At 42.5% G+C, this 24,094-nt stretch overlaps 1 protein-coding gene across 2 annotated transcripts in view; it reads left to right on the forward strand.

Moving 5' to 3' along the window:
* LYRM4 (LYR motif containing 4) overlaps positions 1 to 24,094 on the forward strand; it is a 76,234-nt gene that overhangs the window by 28,899 nt on the left and 23,241 nt on the right. Inside the window, exon 3 of one of the 2 annotated variants that reach the window (XM_054164083.1) lies at positions 5,264 to 5,290. The exons of the other annotated variant lie outside the window; for it this stretch is intronic. Coding sequence (XP_054020058.1) covers positions 5,264 to 5,272 — 9 coding nt within the window. The 3' untranslated portion in view covers positions 5,273 to 5,290. Of the gene's footprint in view, positions 1 to 5,263; positions 5,291 to 24,094 lie in introns of those variants that run through there. 2 annotated transcript variants of the gene reach the window in all.

Consider the following 24,094-nt stretch of genomic DNA (forward strand, 5'->3'; position numbering starts at 1 on the left):
GCAGTTCAGTATCAACTCTACATGATCTGCACTAGCTCTAAACTAAGTTGCTACATGCATCTTCCTCCTTTTCCAATCAGACTTGCTGTCTAAAATGCGGAGTTTCTGTTCTAATGGTGGCATGTTAGGAACTGTGTACATCCTGGCTGGTCCTTTTAACAAATGAAGAGGTGTTTTAAAACATTGCAACTAGATCACATGATAAATATTTCAGGGTGACAGTGGGCCAGGCTTTTAGGTGTGGAGCTAGGTTTATTTTCTTTCTTCTGGGCACAAAGCAGTAATTCACATTGCCATCCCTCAGCATAACTGGGATGGCAACTGGTCCTTTGCAGTTTCACAGGACCAGCCTGGCTATAGCTGAAGACACTGAGAGGACTGGTGCTGTTCAGTCTTGAGAAGAGAAGGCTGAGAGGGGATCTTATCAGTGTCTGTAAATGTCAAGATGAAGGTGCCAGTCTTTTTTTCAGTAGTGCCCAATGATAGCACAAGGAACAATGAGGGTACAAGGCAGAACACAGGAGGTTCCACCTCAACATGAGGAGACACTTCTTCATGGTGAGAGTGACAAAGCACTGGAGCAAGCTGCCCAGAGGAGTTGTGGAATCTCCTTCGCTGGAGACTTACAAAACCTGCCTGGGTGGGTTCCTGTGCAATCCTGCTTTGGTGGTGGGGGGTTGGGGTCAAGGATATCTGGAGGTCCCTTCCAACCCCTACTATTCTGTGATTCCTTCCGGGTATCTATATCTGGCTTCCCACACCCTACCTGGCTTCACACGTACCCATCTTCACCCTCCTGATCCATCATCTTCCCCTTGTGCTCTGACTTTCCATGGGGCACAGAATTTCTTACTTCAGGTGTCATGCACAGAATATTTTTTGGTGTATCTCTAGCCACTTGCTGGCATTGACAGTTCTCTGCTCATGGCATTCATTGCTGCCAAACAAGCCAGTCTGCACAGAAGGAAATAACTGGCATGGAATATTCAGTAACATACATATAGTGGGATATGTCCTCCTGCCTGCATGTGCTTGATTGGAAACAGGGAGCAACATAAGATGTTTTACAAAGGCAATCCCAGTCTTGAAATGTGTGCAGCTATATTCTGCCCACCTTCAACCTCCACGGCAAGCACAATCAGTCAGGGCTGCCCCACAGCATACCTGTGCTAAGTCTGGTTTGGTAATGAAAAACCAGCAAGTGATGAACACTAATGCATGCAGCATGGGAAACAAACAGGAGGAGCTGGAAGCCATTTTGTATCAGGCAAATTATGATGTAGTAGCCATCACAGAAGTGTGGCGGGGTCTCGACACGACTGGAGTGCCGCAAGCAATGGCTGCTACAACTCTCAGAATGGATAGGCAGTGGCATGGCCTTGTATGTCAGGGAGTGTTTTGATTGTATTGAGGTTAATGCTGGTGATGATCACAGTATCACTAAGGTTGGAAGAGACCTCAAAGATCATCAAGTCCAACCTGTCACCACAGACCTCATGACTAGACCAGGGCACCAAGTGCCACATCCAATCCCCTCTTGAACACCTCCAGGGACGGTGATTCCACCACCTCCCTGGGCAGCACATTCCAATGACAAATGACTCTCTCCGTGAAGAACTTTCTCCTCACCTCAAGCCTAAACTGTTGTTTAATCTGGAGGAGAGGGGGCTGAGAGGAGATCTCACTGCCCCCTCAACTCCCTGAAAGGAGGTTGTAGTGAAGTGGGTGTCAGTCTCTTCTCCCGGGTATCAGGTGATAGAATCAATGTCCTGAAACTATGCCAGGGGAGGTTTAGATTGGGTATTAGGAAAAAATTCTGTACTGAAAGAGTGGTCAGACTTTGGAATAGACTACCCAGGGAGGTGGTGGAGTCACCATCCCTAGAGGTTTAAAAAAATGTATAGACATGGCACTTTGGGACATGGTTTAGTGGCCATGGTGATGTTAGGTTGGATGTTGGACTTGACCTTAGAGGTCTTTTTCAACCATAACAATTCTATGATTCTATGATCTTCAGCCATTATAGTTTTTCCACATTCTTATTGCGCAGCATTTTATCTTCTTTTTAATTGCTCTTGATGTCTGCTCATAGGCATGCATCACATGATGCTGGTAGGATGTGTACCACAGTGCCAGCACGCTTGATGAACTTCAGTGATGAAAACTATCACTTCTGCGGGGTGTGGAGCCTCTCCCAGTTTGCATGAAGGCGTGTGGAGGTCACTCCTGATCAATAACTGCTCATCTCTTTTTTACTTCAGACATGCATATTTTAATTTACATTTCCTGCTGCTGCTAGAGGGAACTAATTTCCAGTGTCAGCGGTGCAACAAAGCTACTTTAATGCAGAATGAGATGAAATGATTTTACAGGCCTGAAATACTTCAAAAAGCTTGATTCTGCACCCTGCTGTGGTTTGAGTTTGCAGTTTCTGAGATGGGTTAACATTGCTCTGAATCACTGTGAGACATGATCACATTGCTGCTTTGTAAATTATATAATGAAGCATTTGTGTGTGAGAGTTCTTACTATAATTAGTAGTTAGACTGTGCTTTTAAAAGATCAAAATCTACATCACATGATGGTAGGAGCTGGAATTTGTTTACCATACTTGACTCTCACTCAAGAGACATGAGTCTTCCAAAAGCTGGGTTTGGTTTATAAAACTCCATGTATTAACACTAGAAACATGAGTGAATAATCAGAGAGCCCTTCTGGTAGTGTGATTGTTTTCAGATAAACTAATAATCTGGATTAAGTTACTCTGAGAAAAGCTCCTGTGGTTGAAATGACAGTTCTGTTAGTTTTCCTGTAGATCTATCTGTGAAGCAGTGAGAGGACATTGGTAAAGCAGCAAAAATAGATCTTAGTGTTCACACTAATTCTTCTCTTTTTAGCTGTATGAATTGTGCTTAGTCTAAAGCTTCTGAAGTGCTTTTTCTTTATTACTCAGAATTGTAGTAGCCTGCTTTCAGGTCTGTCAGATGACATATTTAACATTTATTAGTCTAAATACAACATTTTAAAGCCCTGCCACTCTGGCACTGAATTTCATTTCCAGGTGGCAATTTTACCCTGTCTGTTACAATTGGACTACTCAGTGTGGGGTATAGGATAATTCAACTAGGGCTACGGATGCAATAATTTCACTTAAAAAACCAAAGAGTCTGAGGTGCTGGATCTGGTCCAAAGCAGGGCAACAAAGCTGGTGAAGGGTCTGCAGAACAGGTCTTCTGAGGAACTGCTAAGGCAACTGAGGCTCTGTATTCTGGAGAGAAGGAAGTTGAGGGGAGACCTTATGGCTCTCTATAACTGCTTAAAAGGGGATTGGAGCCAGGTGGGGGTCACTCTCTTCTCCCTCATATCAAGTGATAGGATGAGAGGAAGTGCCCTCAATTTGTGCCAGGGAAGGTTTAAGTTTAGGTAAGTTTAGAAGAAACTTCTCTACTGAAAGGGCACTCAAACAGTGGAACAGGCTCTTAGTGCTCATCATGAAGACTTAATGTAGAGACTTTACCTCTACTGTAGCTGCTCTTGCAATTCTTTCCATAAGTCAAATGGCTCTGGGTAGTCTGCCTTTATGTGGGTGCTGTGCTCTCCTTTCTTTTGGGTGGTTCATGTATATGCTTATCCACCTGCAAATGATTTTAAACATTAATCTTAAACTTTGTTATCCTTTAATCCAAGTTTTAATAGAAAATAGTAGAAGAGTATCTTGTTGCCAAAAGAAAGGCTTCTGTAAGAGGCAGGGCTTTAAGTCCTGCAATATGAAGCCACATCTGCCCTCATTGAAGTGCTGTTACAGAAATAGAATAGAATTGAATTGAATTGAATTGAATTGAATTGAATTGAATTGAATTGAATTGAATTGAATTGAATTGACCAGGTTGGAAAAGACCTTTGAGGTCATTGAGTCCAAACTATCATCCAACACTTTCTAATCAATTAAACCATGGCACCAAGCACCTCATCAAGTCTCTTCCTAAACACCTCCAATGATGGTGACTCCACCACCTCCCTGGGCAGCCCATTCCAATAGCCAATCACTCTTTCTATGAAGAACTTCTTCCTAACTTCCAGCCTTAACCTCCCCTGGCACAGCTTGAGACTGTGTCCTCTTGTTCTGGTGCTGGTTGCCTGGAAAAAGAGACCAACCCCCACCTGGCTACAACCTCCCTTCAGGTAGTTGTAGAGAGCAATAAGGTCTCCTCTGAGCCTCCTCTTCTCCAGGCTAAGCATGTTCTGCCAATCTGTGTCTCCAGGTCACAGCTGCATTATTTTTGGTTCAAGTAAGGTAACATTACACTTCAGAAAACCTGAGGAGGAGATGATGACATTTCTTGCATTAATGTTCCTGTTCTCTATTATCACATTCACGATACTGTGACTAACACAATGCTAAGAAGGTCTTTCCAGTATCCCACTGATAAAAAGTCATACCCGTAGTAAAAAGCTGTGCTGTAGTGCATAGATACATTGGGCCATTTTTAGAAGCACAGGTATTGCCAAAAAAATTTCAACTGGATTTTAACTGAGATTCAGGTTTTGAAGGCGTAGGCCTGTTTGAAAATTGACTGTTGTTGTTTATCTGTGGTGGTGAAAGCTTCAGGAGATTTGGGTAAGTGATTTTTATTTCTTTAAACAAAATTGGATGTATAAATGTTACCGTGACCACACTGTAATGTAGTCTAGGAATTCAGTAGGGATTTGTTTTCTTTTGTTGACTTTGTTGTGTTGATTTTGGTTGTTGTTTGTTTGGGGATTTTTTTGTCCTGCCCTTTCATAAGTCATGTTTTCATTAATTTTCCTTATGCTGTGGCAGGACATATGCCAGCCTGCTGCATTCTCTAAGTCCAGGGCTTTTTTAACTATATCAGCCTCGTTGAACATTTGAACAGCGCCATAAAGCTGCAGTAAATTTTCTGTAGTTTTAGAAACAGTGGCTGTTACTGACAGAATCTTCTGTGTCTGGCTATGAAATTCCTCCAGCTTTGTTACCCTTGTTCCTGCTTCCCAACATGGCTTAAATAGATTCAGTAAGTGGGATGTGCGTTGGAGGAATCTTTACTTATCAGCAAAGAAAACGTATTTAGGAGCAAGGTGTGGATCTCTTAGAAATAGTATGTGGAGTGGCAGATAATGGCAGAAATAGCTTCTGTTTCACTGAAAGGAAAACTTGAATGATTGGCTTAGCAGAAAAATTAATACAGTCTGATTTTTTTCCCTTTAGAGAAGCAAAAACCCTCTGTTATTTGTTTTTTAGGCTACATGACATTCTTCGCTGTCAAAAAACAGATTTTTTCTCTCCTCTGACATCCAAATTTGTAGCATGCTAGTGAGATGCTGCATTCTTGTAGACCATGTTATGGAAAGTCAGGTAAGTGGCATTTTTCTTTATTATATTGCACAGCTTTGAAGTGACACAGTCAAAATACAGACACAGTGTAAAACTGAAGTAGGAGAAATGCGCAATATAATAACAGTAAAAAGCCACTTACTCTCCTTTCTGTTTGTGCAGCCAGCTCCCTGTTTGTTGTATGGTGGGCATGTATGGTGATGCTGCACCTTGAATAGTACTGTGTCCAGCTTTGGGCCCCTCACTACCAGAAAGACATTGAGCTGCTGGAGTGTGTCCAGAGAAGGGCAAGGAAGCTGGTGAATGGTCTGGAGAACAGGACTTGTGAGGAGTGCAGAGGGAGCTGCGGTTTGTTTAGTCTGGATAAGGGGAGGCTGAGGGGAGATCTTTTGACTCTCTACAACTCCCTGAAAGGAGACTGGAGTGAGGTGAGTGTTGGTCTCAAGGAAACAAGCAATAAGACAAGAGGAAATGGCCTCCCTGGATATTAGGAAAAATTTATTTCCTGATAGGGTTGTCAAGCCCTGGACCAGGCTGCCCAGAGAAACAGTTGAATCATAATCCCCAGAGATGTTTGAAAAATGGCAGATGTAGTGTTAAGGGACATGGTGCAGCTGTGGACTTGGTAGTGTTAGGTTAGTGGCTGGACTCACAGTATCACAGTATCACTAAGGTTGGAAGAGACCTCAAAGATCATCAAGTCCTACCTGTCACCACAGACCTCATGACTAGACCGTGGCACCAAGTGCCACGTCCAATCCCCTCTTGAACACCTCCAGGGACGGTGACTCCACCACCTCCCTGGGCAGCACATTCCAATGACAAATGACTCTCTCCATGAAGAACTTTCTCCTCACCTCGAGCCTAAACGTCTCCTGGCACAGCTTGAGACTGTGTCCCCTTGTTCTGGTGCTGGTTGCCTGGGAGAAGAGACCAACCTCCACCTGGCTACAATGATCTTAAAGGTTTTTTTCTAGCCTAAATGCTTCTGTGATTCTCTCAAGTCCCCTGTACTGCTGATACTCAGCTTGTGAGCAGTGAGAACAAAGTGAGATCCAGTGGTTGCTCTCCTAGGAGGTATTTGACCACTACTGTTCAATTTGGGTTTTCTTAAAGTTGGAGGTTGACACACATTGGAAATTGCTGCCAGCCTATCCTGAATTGCCAGTGCTAATACTGTTTTCTACTATCATATTAACAAGCATCAGCAGTGTCTCATTTAGTTTACAGAACTAAAAGCTACTTGTAACAATAGTCTGTTAAGGAACTAAGTTTCGGGGTTGTTCTTTTACCTGCACACTCCGTTCTTCTACACAGGGACTGGTTACAAGGAAACTATACAACAGCTACTACAGCAAACCAAGGATGCCATCATTTTATAGGTAACACACAGAGTCAGGGAACGTGAAGCAGGGGTAATGCTCCTTATTTTTATTGTTATATAAACAAATTCCAAATGCCAGTGTTGTTTAAAAAGTACAGTCTGTGTGTGTAAATAATGCAAAGCAGTGTTTAATTTGAACATGGGTTGTCTTGTCAAACCTGTAATTCCCTTTCCCTCTTAAAAGTAAGCATACAGTTGTTCTCTTGCTCTCTGGTGCATGTGCTACAGATTTTGTGGTGTAGAAAGTGACATTTAAGTAGTACTTAGTAGAGAGTTCTGTCGGTGTCGGTTTTCATCTTTTAAGCATATTTGTTTCAACCTTATTTATTACATCAGAAGGATGTTTTTGTATACTGAGCTTTACTGTATCCCTGTTAGATCTAGGATGGACCTTGTCCTTATTTCATGGGAGAAAATGCTGCTTTTGGAATAGATAAACTGCAGTTTCAATCAATGTCATGAATTTGTCTGAAAACTTTTGCAGGGTGAGAATGGAAATTTGACTAAAACAGTTCCTTAGTCTTAGCTGTTTTGGAATACAGCACAGAATAACAGACTCATAGACTGGTTTGTTTGGAAGGGACCTTTCAGGGTCATCATTCCCCTGCACTGAGCAGGGACATCTTCAATTAGAGCAGGCTGCTCAGAGCCCTGTCCAAACTGACCTGGAACGTTTCCTAGCATGGGGCACCTGCCACCTCTCTGGACAACCTGGGACAGTGCCTCACCACCCTCACTTTGGAAGAAAATTTTCATATATCTAGTCCAAATCTACCCTCTTCTAATTGAAAAATAAGGTGGGCTGTCATGGGTTCAGTTGAATCTGCTGACATCATGCCAGCTTCAAAATGAACGTGCTGGCTGGAGCAGAGTATTGTGGGGCTTGTAGTCTCAAATCTAACATGAGAGGCTTCCTGTTTCTGGTGCTGCTTCCAGTTTCCAATTTTGGGATGTTGGTCTTTTCTGCTGGGCTGGCTGTGGGCTTGTGGGGTGCGTGGGTTGTTTTATCGCTGGCTTGTGATGCTGCTTCAGCTTTTGCTGTGCTTTCCTGCAAAATTGGCTAAGGTAATTGTACATTGTCTCTTTCCATTAAACTCTCTTTCTCTCAACCTACAGGACTTTTTTGTATGTGTCTCCCTCTCGCTCCATCGTGGGAGTGAGTCTTGTTTAGAGCAGTCTGTGTTAAGCCAGCAGCAAGTCCATAAGCTTACGGAGCCAAAGCTGTAATTCATGTGTTGTTTCCACAAAACTCTTTTAGTTTGTTTTGTATTATTTTGGGGGTTGTTTGTTTGCTTTTCCAGTGGAACTAAAAGATATATTTTTGGAACTTCAGTGTGTGGAAAGTTGTGCATGTTTCATCCTAGGTGCAGGAGAAGCTTTGACAAGGCAGGAAAAGTGTTTTAATATTGCCTTCAATGCTACCTTTGCCTGTCATAATGAGAATGATGCCTGTTTGGTGCCTGCTTTTTCCCAGCCCAAGCCAGCTGCCTCCAGCTAGACCTTTCTTTGGGAAGATCAATCACAAAATTGCATGTGTATATCTCATGGGAAATTCTCTGTGTGGGAGAAGGAAACACAAACACTCGTAAAAATTCCCTATTTCACATTTTTCACTGACTGTGATATGTTTGCCATATTACACATAAGTAAAGAGCACTCTTGATAAATAAATATCAAAACACTTTTTAATAATTATTAAGCATGAAAACAAATCTCTTCTCTCAGATCTAGCATTGGTCCTCCAGATAAGGTTGTATGTATGTTGTCCTGACGAGCTAAGTAATTTATGATACAGCCAGAGGTGTAATTGTTCTGTGAATAAAGAGAGGCTTTTAACTTCCAGGGGTATAAAATATTATTCATGAATATTAAGTAAACTTTAATGGTTGAAGAAAGGAGTAGAGTGGAGGAGAGTCATTTATATCCTGTCTAAACTGGCCTACAGCCACATTAATGTTTATTAGGAGATTTAGACCACTGCTAAAATAACAGCAAGGGTTTCCTTCTCTTTTTCCATACTCTTTTCACCATTCTTTTTAAAGACACATAAAAATTAAAAAGATGAAGAATATCTGCTTAGTTACTATAATTTATGCTAATAATTTACTGCTTACATCTTGTCCTGGAAGCCATGCTCAGGGTGATTCAAACATCTATACAACAACAAATTTACAGGAGACATTAAAAAAAATCGAAAGCAACTGCAGTCAGTGCTGTTTGAGTAGTGATAGATTGCAATTGAATGGCTTGAGGCTATTAATTGCAATGAGATTATACTGGTTCAGATATCTCTGATGTTGGGTGCTTGAAATATTAGTTATTTCCAGGACAAATTGGATTATAAATGAATAGTAAATCTGTACCAAGGTGATTAAACCCACTTGTAAAGTGGGTTTAACGTGGGTAGGATTTCAAGTTGCCGTTTAGTCACTTGTACTCTAGAAAAGGAGTTAGGAACTAAATGTAAGTTTTATATGGGAATATGTGGATTAACTATGTTACTTCTGACAATGGGGATTCCCTGTGTTTTCTGCTCACCTGATGAATTTTTGTGCAGCTTTAAAGTTTTCCTAGTCTACCACAAGCCTTTTCATCTGATTCTGTAGGCAATGTCCTAAAGAGAGAGAAAACCACTTCCCTAAGGTGGATTTACAAACTTTCTTGAGTCTTTTGAGGAAACAACCAGCAGATCTGGTCACATACACAGTAACGGCATGCTTGAATTTCCCCTCTCAGGGTCTACTGTTGCCAGACAGTACTGTTCTTAGTTAAACAGTCCTTTTTCCAGTAAAATGGAGAAAATGCATTGCACCTCATGGATCTTCTTGGTAGTACCAACCCATATCATTCTTCTTACTGTTAATTAAATGTTATTTGTTCATGCAGATACAGAACTGCTTTGTGTTTTCCTATTGGATTTACAAAATTTTAATGAATGAGAAATTGAAACACTAGAAGCTGAGGAATAGTTCAGGAGTTTAAAAGTCCTATTAAGCGGTGTGTGTAGCTGCTGAATTTTGCTATATGTTTACACTCTCATACACACACTTAGAGGATTCCAGTCCTCTGCTCAGAATATTTAAAGCTCAAAGGCCCAACTGTGTACATGCAAAGCAGTGAAGGGGAAAAAAAAAAGGCAAGAGGACCTCTTTTTCCATTCATTTTCTCCCATCAATCTTGTTTCCTTCCAAGCTTGAAGCTTTCTCACTGATATGTTGTCTGTGGTGTGTGGCGATTTCATAGAATTATAGAATGGCTTGAGTTGGTAGGGTCCTTAAAGGTCATCCAATTCCAACTCCCCTGCCACAGGCAGGGAAACCTCCCACTAGACCAGGTATTCAAGGCCTCATCCAGCTTGGTCTTAAACACTTCTAGGGATGAAGCCTGCACAACTTCTCTGGGCAACCCTTTCCAGTGTCACACCACCCTCACAGGAAGAAACTTCTTCCTGATGTCTAATCTAAGTCTATCCTGCCCTGGTTCACGTGCCCTGATGCCCTGATTCTCCTTTGATCTCCAGTACCACTTCAAGGCTCACATTTTTGTTGAGACAGTGTAGTGCATGTTCACTTCAGGAGGAAGGTGGGCTTGCAAACAAGATGTTAGAGGGAAGTAGTTCACAGCTGCTGCTTTTGGAGAAGAGGAAGCTCAGTTAATAGAAGAAATGATGAAAGGAAGAGGAGACTTAAGGGCATAAGGCTTAAGCATACTTTAATTAGTAGAATGATACAGGGTAGGACAGGAAAAATAAGTATTTAGTTGCTAATGCCTTCCTCCAGCTACTTAAGATTTTTAGCTCCCTGGTATTATTTGGGGGTTTGACCACTGTTAAGTGTGAACAAAACAACAGAGATATCAAGTCTTTCCCAATTAATTTCTGCCTAAGAATAACCTACTTTTTAATTACATCTCTTTTTCTTCTAGCTTGCTGCCCTGAATCTGTCAGCTTTTATCATCTCCTTTGTAACTTATATGCCCTGATGTCAGGAAAAATAAACACACCTTTTTATAGTTGATAATTTGATACAGAATCACATGGATCTTGCAATGACGTTTTCCAGCCTGTGTTAGTTGCAGCTATTCTGTCTATCCTACTTTTGCACAAGAGGTGTTAAATCAACAGGTTCTTTAAGATAAACTTTTAGGTTTGTGCTTCAAGATGTACATTAATCTGGTACCTAATTAAAGTGAAGAAGAAAGACCCCACCAGGGTTTTCCTGTGCTTCCCCTCAGTGTAATTAAGGTCCTGCATTGATTTCACAGTTCAGCATATTGGTGTTGGTCAATGACACTGACTGTTAGAAACTAGGGGAAATTGACTATTTTCTTTTTTTTTTACCCTTCTTTTCCTTTTTAAATTAAATTGTTTGGACCAGTGCTAACTGGACACTTCAGTCAATTACAAGATACCCTGGTGAAGGGAAGCAGGAAGCAATACATCTTGCTTCCTAGGTAGAAACTTCATTTTATTTTTAATCAGTTCTATTCAAGAAGGCTTCCTTGGGAGTAGACTTCACTGAGGGTTTCTTCATTATCAGCTCAGGGTGAAGCCAAGGGGAACCTTTCTTATTTCATTCTAGAAATTATTTGAAAAAAATAAAATAAAATAACAAGTGCACACACAGGGGGCTGGTGCCTGTCTTTAAAAGCAGAGTTGCCATTGGTAACACAGCTGATTTCCTTTGTTAGAGAAGTCATTGCTCATTACATACCTGAAGTGAAAGGTTAATGACCTGTAGCGAGATGAAGAAACTCAACAAAAATGCACAGCAAGGATCTTGTGCTCTGATACAGTAGTGCTTTGCACATACCTTTCCTGAGGCAAGACAGAGGTAGAAGACAGCCATTGCTATTTTAATAAGTATCTTTGATAGAATTATAGAATCATTTAGGCTGGAAAAGACCTTTAAGATCATTGAGTGCAATCATCAACCACACACTACCAAGCCCACTGTTAAGCCATATCCCTCAGCACCATGTCTACAGGTATTTTAAATCTCTTCAGAGATTGTGCTTCAACCACCTCCCTGGGGAACCTGTTCTGGGGCTTAACAACCCTTTTAGGGAAGAAATTTCTTCTAATATCGAGCATAAACCTCCCCTGGCACAACTTCAGGCCATTTCCTCTCCTCTTGTTACTTGGGATAAGCAACTGACCCCAACCTGGCTCCAACCACCTTTCAGGGAGTTGTAGAGAAGACCAGGACTACTCTGAGCCTCCTTTAATCCAAGCCAAACAACCTCAGTTCCTCAGCCACTTCTCACAGGAATTGTGTTCTAGACCCTTCACCATCTTCATTGCCCTTCTGTGGACCTGCTGCAGCACCTCAGTATCATTCTGCTACAGAGGAATGTAAAGAAGCATCCAGTATACTGGAAAATGAAAAGGCTCCTGATACCATCAGACAGCTGTCACCAAAGGCACCAAGTTTGGCTTCCTTTGCAAAACACACTGGCTGTGTTTTATATAGAACCTCTATGCTTTTTATCCTTAACATCATCTTTATTCTAGTAGAAGTGACTAATTTTATAGTGTGGCTGTTGCTTTAGTTGCTGTCTTGATAGCTTAAAACTGTTACTTTGGGTGCATTTTTTTTCTTGTTGCAGTTTGAACACAATTGAAAGTGAGAACTTGTGTAGTATGTTTGATACTGAGATATTCCAAAGATTTGTTGGCTCTTAAGGAGAAACAGTTCAGCAAAATCTGTGTGCCATCTCACTGAGAGGTACTGGGATGTTGGATTAACCCAAGTCACTCAGCAGCTCCCGGAAGGAAATGCAAGATGCATGTTCCAAACCAAAGAAGAATTTGATGGGGATAGACTGAAGCCATCAGTCTGTAGTTGAAGAAAAGCTCTAAGTTGGCACTGCCTCTGGAAATGACAGTACTGTCTGGTCCCTTGTGTGGTTATAAGTAGTTGGTGTGGGACATGGGAACTGTCTGGCTAGGAAGAGTTTATTTCCAGGCAGGCTGAGTGGTGTTAGTGGTTACTCTGGGCACTTTCACATCACCAAACAGCTGTACATGAACAGAGTGGGGAGAAAGAAATGCAGGAAAGGGCATGACAGCTTTTATTTGAGCAATAATGACAGGTGGCAACAGAGTAAAGCATCAAATGACAGCCACTGATTGTTAAAAGCTGTAAATAATCCCTCATCTTAAAGATGCAACCAGAGCTTGGTCAAAGGAATACAAAGAGCATCACCACTGCTTCTGAGTAATAATTCTGTGAGGAATTGAAACTTGAAATAAGTGATGCCACATATTAAATCTTTTGATTGTTGCAGCACTTGGATTTTTCTCTCAGCTGGGCCAGAGCTTGAGGGCAGATAACATTGCATATTTGTTATGAATAAAGAGGGGTAAGGCAGGGAATTAATAAATATATAAATTATTTATTAATATGGCTCTGCCTCCCACATAACATGGTTTAGTTGATTAGATGGTGTTAGGTGATAGGTTGGACTCGATGATCTCAAAGGTCTTTTCCAGCCTGGTTAATTCTATTCTTTTCTATTCTATTCTATTCTATTCTAACTATATACAAAAGTGGTAAAATGTTATTCAGATTTGGTATGTTTGGTTGAGAATATCTTCAGAATATAGGAACGGTTACAAATGGTTTGAGACCAGTATTTGGAAAAGATAGATCCAAAAGCAGTATGGTACCCCTGCTAACAAAACCCAGGTATTTCCCAGAGGCTCTCGGAATATATATCAATTTACTCACAGTGCTGCTTGGCAATTGTGGGAATTTCCCTGGTGTCTCTTTTTATCTGAAAATCCTCTTGAAACTGTTGCTGCTTCTAATCCACACTTGTCTGGGGGCAAAAACCTGAGAGAGAGAGAGAGAGAGTGCTCTGCAGCTTACCCATTTTTATACATCCAAACTAATGTGTGTCATAACCTTACCATAAAGCCTGTCCCAAAAGCCAAAAAGGCCAGGAACTGATAACCATCAGTTCTCTACTTAAAACATGCCCAGGCTTGCCCCAGCACAGGGGGTCTGTGCCTGGCAGGTGGCTTGAGGAGAAGGGTCTACCGACCAGTCTTAGGGAGGGAGAAGCATCCTCCCCTGATCCCTTCATCCCACGCTTCTGCTTTCCCCCCATCCCTAATCCCCAATGTGGGGAGAGGGATTTTGGGTGCACTGCCACAAAATTAAATATGTATCAGCAGCTTCAATTTATTTAGTGCCAGATGCTGCCAAAATGTCTTTTTTGTCAGTGATAGTACTATAGGTACTGAAATAATGTGTGACATGTTTGTCTACTCTGCCCTTACAAGCCAACAGCTGAGTGTTATGATGGAACCTAAAATCATTGCCAAGTCCAAGTTTTCCACAATGAGTAAAAACTTCTGGAAGGCACAGATCTTTGCCTTGATTCACTTGAGTGATATTAGATGAACATTTTTACCATGTCACTTAGCAGAGGTATGTATATTTCTGCCACCGTGGAAAATGTTTGAGCCTTCCACCTTTTTTTGCACTTGCCTTCCTCCCAAGTCTTCTTCCTTCCCCAGCATCCTCATTTCACCGACTGTAAATTGATCCTTTCTTCATGCTTGGTAGTTTCAGTTTAGTTAGAAGGGACTCTACAAATATTTAAGCTTTGTTGCTGTACTGAGAGAGAGGTGGGGCTGGGAAAGAGAATGTAGACAGAGCTGAGACAGCTGAGATGGGTTCGGTGGGGCAGACACTTCTGCAGAAGGTTGCTGCTTCCTCAGCTGAGGTACAGCAATCAGCTGTGGGTAGATCCCCAGCCTGCTGCACTGCACATAAAAACTACAGGTACCAAAGTAAGCATATTTTATTTTGCATTATGGTAGACTAGGAGCAGAGGTACAATCCGTTGCTTGTACCTCATGAAAGGCTAGACCTCCTTACAACACTCCAAATTTCAGAGAAGGGCAGCAAAATTGGCAAAGGGTCTAGAGAACAAGTGCTTTTAGGAGGTGCTGAGGGAACTGGGGTTCTTTAGAGAACAGGAGAACAAGAATCTGAGGGGTGACCTTCTCACTCTCTACAACTCCCTGAAAGGAGGTTGGGGCCAGGTGGGAGTCACTCTCTTCTCACAAGTACCAAGAGACAGGATGAGAGGACATGGCTTCAAGTTGCACCAGGAGAGATTTAGGTTGGACATTAGGAAAAATTTCTTCCCTGAAGGAGTTGTCAAGCCCTGGAACAGGCTGTCCAGGGAAGTGGTGGAGTCTCCATCCCTGGAGAAATTTGAAAGACATGTAGACGTGGTGCTGAGGGACGTGGCTTAGTGGTGAACTGTCAGTTCTTGGTTAATGGTTGGATCATGAAGGTCTTTTCTAACTTCAGTGATTCTACAGTTTTATGATTCTGTTGTGCACCTACAGTTGTCATGCCACATGTTGTGTTAGAAATGCTTCTTAGCAATGGGGGTGTGAAAAAACAGCTTGTAAATTAGCTTTGGGAAAAGCCCTCAGTGACACAGCTTGTGTGGTGGAACTGCCTTAAGGCAGGAAAGAAAAAAAAACACTAGAAACATCCTGGGAACTGTGAGGGGAAACTGCAGGCTTGCACAGCACCATTGCAGCTCGTAAACACATCTCTATGAAAGCAATGAAATGCACCCTTTATGTATGACAGTAGCATTGTATAGAACGTAGAATAACAGAATCATTTTGCTTGGAAGAGACCTTGAAGACCATCAAGCCCAACTGTTAATCCAGCATTGCCAGGTCATCATTAAACCATCTCCCTCAGCACCACGTCTATCAACAGCATAAAAGGGAAGAACAAATTACTTCATTTACCAGAGGTATCTTTAAATCTTTCCCTTTGAAGTAATTCTTTTCTACTGCAGTGAATAGTTTGTCAGTCACATTGCTGCTACCTGTGAGTTCACTTTCCCTTGACTTGTCAGTTTGCAGGAGCCTTTCTCGTCCTATGCATGCAAACAAATGTGGGTGCACCACCTCAGATAACACTGCCCAGCTGCATGAAGATGCTTGCTTTCTAATTTTTTTCCTTGTTTAGTTTACATGCTATTCATTTTGCTCTACTGGTGAGGAATGCAGGTAAGGGAGGGGATATAGTGGTATAAGTAGAATAAGAGTTGGCAACAGTAATAATTTTCAAGCACAGGAACTGTTTGTAAAAGAATCCTCTACAAGGTTTTGTGAAGACACTTTGGAAAACTTGTACTCTAGAAGTATCTTACTCACCATGAAAATATTTATCAGAATAATTAAGGAATAACACCTGCTGGAGTTGCTAGAAGCAGCATGATCACTGAATAGGTGTGGGCTCAAACATCACCATCCTCAAAAGATACAATCTGTCTGGGGAGATGAAAAAAATTGAGCCAAGGTCCACATTAATGAATGTGGAAGAAATCTGTAGAAACATATTAGCAAAGCAAAATACTTTGTGTGAAGAACCTGATGTCTGCATTGTATATGCTTTGGGGGTTGGTTTTTAAATTGTGGACCAACTCTTGTCTAGTTCTGGCATGCTGCTGGAGCACATTCAGGTGGTTTGGTTCAAGCAGAATCCTGCCCATGCACTCCAAGATGCTGGACCACAATGCAGAACACGGCCTAGAGGATGAAGAAATTCACTTTAAGAAGATAATGTACTCCAAAAGACTTTACTTTTCCACAAGAGTGTGCAGTCAAATAAGGAATTACTGATAGCCTTCTGAGCCTTGTTCCCCTGTTAAAACTTTTAGTCAAGTTTGCTTCTGAATTCCCTTTGTTATTGAGAGAAACTTTAAAGTAGAATAGGAATATGGCTTAATAATTGGCAGGCTCTAGCTACATACACAACTGAATTGTGCTTCTGCCTGTGTGAGAGTTCAGTGGTTAGTACCTGTGACTTCAGTGATCTGTTTAATTGGTGTATTGCTATCAAGAAACATGTGATGGCTTAAAGCACAGGGACTTTAATCACAGTTTTGGTAAACTTGATCTGAAGGAAAAAGCTGCACAGATGGCTGTAAATAGGGGTAAAATATTCCACTTCATGCCTGCAGAAATCTTTAGCACGCAGTTGAAGAGGTGCTACTAATGTGTCAGATTTACATGAGGAGTTCCGTTTCAGTAGTGTCCACTAAAATGATGATACTTCTATTTTTGTTTTTTAAGTGGAGCCCTTGCCAAGTGCAGATGTGTTTCTCTGCATCCATGGAATAGATTTATTGACTGAGCTTCCCTCAATGGCTTTTGTTTTACTTCTGCCAGCTCAGCACAGCAAGCAAGCTATAGTATGGCTGTCGTTTTCTGTCCACCATTGCCAAAATTCAGTTTTACCGGTAAGGAGTTACCACAGAAGTAGCAGGCTGATTTCTGGCTGACAGTAGATGAAGATGATGATTTTTGTATGGTAAATCAGAAGATCAAAAGTGTGACTTACTTATCACAACACACACAACCAGCTTCAGAGAAACATTTCATAGTAAGTGAAGTTTTGAAACTTTTTGCAGAACTTAGGAGGACTCTTAGCTGTAGAACACTTTGGGTTTAGTGCATAGTACAGAAGTTTTGCCAGCAGTTTCATTTGTGGGTGCTGAATGCTTCTAACATTACTGCAGGAAACCAGGCAAAACCTCTGAGCTTTCTTGGCTGCAGAGTTAAAAGGCATGGCTTTATTGCAGTGTGTGAGAAAGCTGCACAGAACTGATGGTCCCTGTAATCACCTCTCCTCCAGAACACTAACAAAATCCTTTATGGGTATCACAGGGTCATTTATTGAACTTCAGTCTCAATGAAGAACCACAGCCTTATTGATTCATCTACCATTTACAAGCCTGTATCTTCCTCTTAAAAATCCTTTTTATTGGTACAGTTTGGTAGTTTCTATCTGGTTTATAGGTGTACTTTCTCATTCTTCAGTGTCAGAGGCAAAAAGATGTGAACAGGTAAGCCTATGAATCTGAGAATTTCCCTGTGAATTCAGCCTCTCCAGTTGCTGCATTAAGAGTGACATCCTGAAGTCTGCGTGTCTCAGAGCCCAGCACTCTTGCCGGAGCTCTTTGGCAAAATTGACGTTTGCCTTCGCTTTTCGATGCCTCACTAATGGCTTACTCTGACACAAACAAATGGTTTAATTGTTCAAAGCAACAGATACAGCAGGCTCGGGATGGCTGGTGATAAATGCAGTGACTGCAAGATGATCTCAGGATTAATAAACCCTGGATTACATCCAGCACAGTTGGAGATGCGAACCCTAGCAATGGCTCTAATGGTAATGCAGCGTGAGTTAAGCCATATATTGAAGGTGCAGTTGTCACCAAGAAAGGTGTCCATGTCTTGGGTGGAGGAAGAGGAGCACAGCCTGTTGACTGTTCTCATACCTGTTTTCTCTCCCAGTCATAGCCACTGCTGCAGCTGGTGGTGGTGCTGAGAAAGGCCCATGCTGCACCACCATCACTGGCCCTGGTACCAGGGCTATCAGCATGGACACTCCCAGTGCCAGAGGCACAGAGATGTCCCTCTTGTGGATTTTATACCACAGTACAGATTCTCCCTGCCTCCTAGGTGACTTTTAGCATGATTTGGGAGGAAAGTTGAGTAATGTAGTCATACATGTTTAGCATGTACATAATTTTCATCAGCAGCACAGTATCAACTTTAATACTAAAACTGCAGGTAATTAAGCAAAGGCTTCACTCAAGCACCTTGGCCCTCAGAATATGCTTTGAAGTTCTATGTTTATGTTATTTTAGTCCTGCTTTATTGGTTTTAGCCAAAACAGAGCCATCTTACTTTCATCAGACTCCCTCCTTCAGCTCTTTCTTTTCCAACCTGGTTAATTCTAGTCTAGTCTAGTCTAGTCTGTTCTATTCTTTGCCAGGCCAGCTTCACAGATCTTCATTTTGCACAAACACCTGCTGATTGTAAATAACCTTGGTCTCAAAACATGTTAAGTCAACTTGCCCTCATGTCCCATTTTAGCCAGATATGGCGACGATGGAGGTTCTTGGAATCAATACGGCTGACCAATATGATCGGTATTGATCCTTTATTGTTCCAGTATTGCAGGCCTATGGCTCAGGCCTATGGTGAAAGCATGGCACAGTAAAGCATGGAAGGAAAGGAGATAGGACAGGCAGGAAAAGAAGAAGGAGAAGAAGTGCGTAGCAAGGGAACTGCTACAATTTATATAACCTTGGTGTGCCATGGACTCATTGGTCCCCTATGAGTGACCACACATCACACTATTGTAGATTATTGGTCCAGCTATGGATGACACGTGAGGTTTGTTGATGCAGGTGCATGTCCTGTTGTCCCGAGATAACTCACTATGTTTCTAGCTACCAGCATCTTGTTTTAGTTACAGTGCTGCAGGCACAGCACTGTTTTGGCATACTGGTAGCTGGCTCTGCACTTACGCTGAGCATGGCCTACCACCATGTCAGGCTCTTAGGCCTGAACTGCCAGATTGCTCACACCGCTCGTCGCTGGTGTTCCCACATCCCATGGCAAGCTAGGTGGTTATACTGCACACATTAAACTTATTTTCTGGGTCCAGGGATAATTTTGAGATTGCTAAGGCAAGTAGTTTGTCTTTAGGGGAAGCAGCCTGTGTGTTTCTAGGGAAAACTGAAATTGAACAGTTTGAATTATGTCTTTAAAATTCTTTTCTCTCAAATTTAATCAAAAGATCATGTAACCCAATTTTAAAAATATCCCATAAATAGAGTTTGATCACACCTAAAGCACAAGGGAATTTTGCTAAAGGATACAGTGAGAACAGGATGTAACTTCTACCTTTTCCTTTACAAGAGCTGAGGAATGCTCAGGAGTGTGCAAGATTTCTTTCTTTTCCTGAAGAGTACATCTTTTATGAGAACAAATATACAGCTCCATGAATTTGGGGGTTAATAGGACAAACCCACCACTGTTAACTGTTTTCATTTGTTCTATAAAATGTTGTGTCCCCACGTGCTTCTCCTGCTGAGCTGTACTGCTGATGCTCTTGCCCATGATGAGCATGCTGGAGTCCTGGCCATGCACCTGCAGCTCAGTTTATACGTTCTCTGTGGCCAGTGCCGGCAGCTGTGCGACAGGACCGTCGTAACTAAGAACAGAGTAAATGCTTATACCTCCCAGGACAGAAATGCTGTGGTTGTCCTGATTTCAGATGAACACGTTGTGTGTTTCTTCTTTTACAAAGAGCATGCTAGGAGAAAGAAGAGCTCCTGGAAAAATCTGTATGTTGGTGCTTCTGTGTAGGCCTTGTGTACAGTACCTGCTGAGTTTCAGTCAATGGCTTACTTGTATTTGGCATTGTCCTGGTCTGAGCTAGAACATAACCAATTCTGTTCAGTGATTTGACTTCCCAGCTCAGTCTCTGCTCAGTGACAGCACTTTCTGAAGTTCACAGCATGTTTTCACAGACAGTGGCTGCTTCTAGCAGAGATAATGCTGATAGTTAGAGTTACTGCCAAGGTCTGGGCTGCAGGAAGGCTCTTGCTTAGACTTGCTCCTGTGCAGACTAAGGGCACTGCTAAACTGTGTGCCCCATGTTGGGGTGCAGGAAGTCAGAGCTGGCTTGTGTGGGGAAGAGTGGAGAGGACAGGTGACCCTAAACTGAGCAACAAAGGAATCTATCCCATGGACATCATCTTTAGGATAAAGCTGAGGAATTACCAGGATCAAGCCTCTTTTTCAGTGGCTGGTGAGCGAGGTGTCCAATCTGTGTGTTACTGAATCCAATCCCAGAATCCATCTCCTGAGTCCAGTTCCCATCTGCTGCTAAGTTTGGGACTTCCCCGGTGCCTGCCCCCAACGTCAGTGGTGATGGTGATGTCATTACCATCAGGGGTTGGGTTGGATATTGGTTCGTATCTCTGTACCTATTTTCACAGTATCACAGTATCACAGTAACTAAGGTTGGAAGAGACCCCAAGGATCATCAAGTCCAACCTGTTCCAACAGACCTCACAACTAGATCATAGCACCAAGCGCCACGTCCAATCTCCCCTTGAACACCTCCAGGGACGGCGACTCCACCACCTCCCTGGGCAGCCCATTCCAATGACAAATGACTCGCTCAGTGAAGAACTTTTTCCTCACCTCGAGTCTAAACCTCCCCTGACACAACTTGAGACTGTGTCCCCTTGTTCTGGTGCTGGTTGCCTGGGAGAAGAGACCAACCCCCACCTGGCTACAACCACCCTTCAGGTAGTTGTAGAGGGCAATGAGGTCGCCTCTGATCCTTCTCTTCTCCAGGCTAAACAATCCCAGCTCCCTCAGCCTCTCCTCATAGGGCTTGTGCTCAAGGCCTCTCACCAGCCTTGTTGCCCTTCTCTGGACACGTTCAAGTGTCTCGATGTCCTTCCTAAACTGAGGGGCCCAGAACTGGACACAGTACTCAAGGTGTGGCCTAACCAATGCAGAGTACAGGGGCACAATGACCTCCCTGCTCCCTGTTTTATTGTCCATATTTCCATTCAAGCTGGTTTAGTTTTCCTACCCAAGACATCAGTCTCTCTCTCTTATTCCCTTTCTCTTACCTTTGGGAAAGGAGAGGGGTTTCATAGAGAGTATTTGCCACTCATCATGTGGCCAGCCCAGGTATCATACTCTTGACAGGTATGATTTTCAGTCTGTTTCAGTATCCTTGCATGATAAGAGTCAAAATGAACCTTTAGAGATCATCTAGTCCACTCCCTGTGCTAATGCAGGGTTCCCCAGAGCAGGTTGCACAGGATTGCAGTGTCCAGGTGTGTTTGGCCAGGGTTGGGTGCCATACACACACTGTGGAAACATTCTGTTTCACCACATCAGAAATGCACTTGCTTGTAACGAGACTGTTCCACAGCTATTTTACAGAGATGTCTATGTTCATACTCTGGTATTCAGTAACTTTTTTTACTACAGTTATGTTGCTCTTGTGACAAGTGTATATATATACATTTATTCAAAACATCCTGAGGGATTAGTTTCCTATTTGCCAACTAGTACAAACTTCAAACAGGCCTTATCTTTTTTTTTCCCCATGGTTAAAACAACTGTGTTGCATTTGCAAATCTTTTTGAAGAGCAGATCCATGAGAGCTGCTTCACTGTTTTGTTTAAGTTGCTGCCTTTTGTGCACTATTGAAGATAATGCTTTACAGGTATACACTGCAACCAGTAACTGCAACGTTGCTGTTTGGGGAGTGTCAGATTCCAGCAGATTCTGTGCATCACTGTCCAGCAATTCTTTTTACTTCAATTTGTTTCTAGATAGATTTACATTGTAAGTGAAGAGCTTAAAATGGTACTTGTAGTTTTTATATTGATTTACTTGTCAGTTTGTCAAGTAACTTTCTCTCTACTACCTTCTTCTCAGTATCTGCTTTCCAGGATTCACAAGTGAAAGTTTTATACATTGGTACACTTGTTAATAAATAGTTTATAATTTCAAGTTACTAGCAGTGTCCACATTTTCTGGGTAGTCAAAACAAGAGAAAAACATAACCATTCCCCACTCAGGCCTGTTCCCTGCTTTGTTTCTTACCTTCTTTTATAATGCCATGCAGCTATCAAATTGGAAATCCTGTACAAGCACAAAAATAAGTCTTCTTCACAGTGGTTTTCACTACCCTCTGGATTGAAACTGTCCTGAAGGAACCTGGGAACATGCTGGGTGCATTAAGAAGAGTGGCCAACAGGTCAAGGGAGGTCCTCCTCCTCTTCTAATCTGCCCTAGTGAGGCCTCATCTGGAGTCCAGTTCTGGACTCCCCAGTTCAAGAATGACTGGGAACTACTGGAGAGAGTCCAACAGAGGCTACAAAAATACTGAGGGAACTGAAGCTTCTCTCTGAGGAGGAAAGGCTGAGAGTCCTGGGCCTGTTTAGCCTGCAGAAGAGCAGACAGAGGGGATCTTCTCAATGCTCATCAACATCTAAAGGGTGGGGGGCAAGATGATAGGAACAGACACTTTTTAGTGATGCCCAGTGACAAGACAAGGGGCAAGGGGCACAAAGGGGAGCCCAGGAAGTTCCATATGAGCACCAGGGAAAACTTCTTTCCTGTGAGAGTGACAGAGCTCTGGACCAGGCTGCCCAGAGAGGTTGTGGCATCTCCCACTCTGGAGAGATTCCAAACCTGCCTGGACATTGCAGTTCTGCTTTGAGTGACCTTGCTTTGGCTGGGAGGTTGGACTAGATTATCTCCAGAGGTCCCTTCCAACCCCTACCATGCTGCAATTCTGTAATAGCCGTTTTGCTGTTGATTTGGTGTATGATACAAAGGCTTAGCACCAAAAATCCTAGAAATCAGCCTCAAAAGACAGGCATATTTTATGCTGTCTTCCATTGCTCGTGGTAATAAATGTGGCATTTGGGTTTGTGTAGAGTAGAAATCCTCCTATTTCATCTATGTCTCTCAAGAATTGGTGACATTCCCTGTCAGCACACCAAACAACATCAGCCATTATGAATTCAGTTCGTTCTGGATAGGTATTTCTTGCTTAGATAAATGCCATTGAACATTACATTCAACCATCTTGTGAAACTGGGTAATAATTATTTGTTCAGTCACAGAAACTCTCCCTGTGCTTTCTGCTTAAAAGAACAGGGTCAGAGGCAGAAAAGAAAAGAATGTGATCTTGATGGCTCTTGAAGAATCGTAATTGTTTTGCAAGAGCAAGGTGTTTCTGAAAAAATTGATGAGGTATTCCAAAGGAGTGGGACCCAGAATGTAGTGGTGTTATTATACAAGCTGTCCTGTTTGAGACTATAACAAGAGATCCTCTTCCAAACTGACATTTTTATCATGTAGTGGCTACAGTGGTAGCAAGCATATATCACATTTTTGGTGTTGCAGATGGAGAGGTGCAGGCTTGTGGAACTTTAGGTACATCACAATCACTGAATCATAGAATGGTTTGGGTTGGAAAGGACCTCCAAGGGTCATCTAGTCCAGCTGCCCTGCAGTGAGCAGGGTCATCCTTCAGGAGATCAGGTTGCCCAAAGCCTTGTCGAGCCTGATGTTGAATATTTCCAAGGATGAGACCTCTATTACCTCCCTAGGCAACATGTTCCAGCGTTCCACCTCTCATGGTAGAGAACTTCCTCCTAATGTTGAACTTAAATCTACTCTTCTCTAGTTTAAAACCATTAGCTCTTGTCCTGTCACTGCAGTTCTTTGTAAACAGCCCCTTCCTAGCCTTCTTGTAGGCCCCCTTCAGGTACTGGAAGGCCAAGGCTGCTGTTAGGTCTCCCTAGAGTCTTCTCTTCTCCAGGTTGAACAACCCCAACTTCCTCAGTCTGTCCTTGTAGGAGAGGTGTTCCAGCCCCCTGATCATCTTCATGGCCCTCCTCTGGAGCTGCTCTGTCAGGACCATGTCCTTGTGCTGAGGGCACCAGAGCTGGATGCAGTACTCCAG

Source organism: Dryobates pubescens, chromosome 9, assembly GCF_014839835.1.
Source record: "Dryobates pubescens isolate bDryPub1 chromosome 9, bDryPub1.pri, whole genome shotgun sequence".
Classification (NCBI taxonomy): Eukaryota; Metazoa; Chordata; class Aves; order Piciformes; family Picidae; genus Dryobates; species Dryobates pubescens.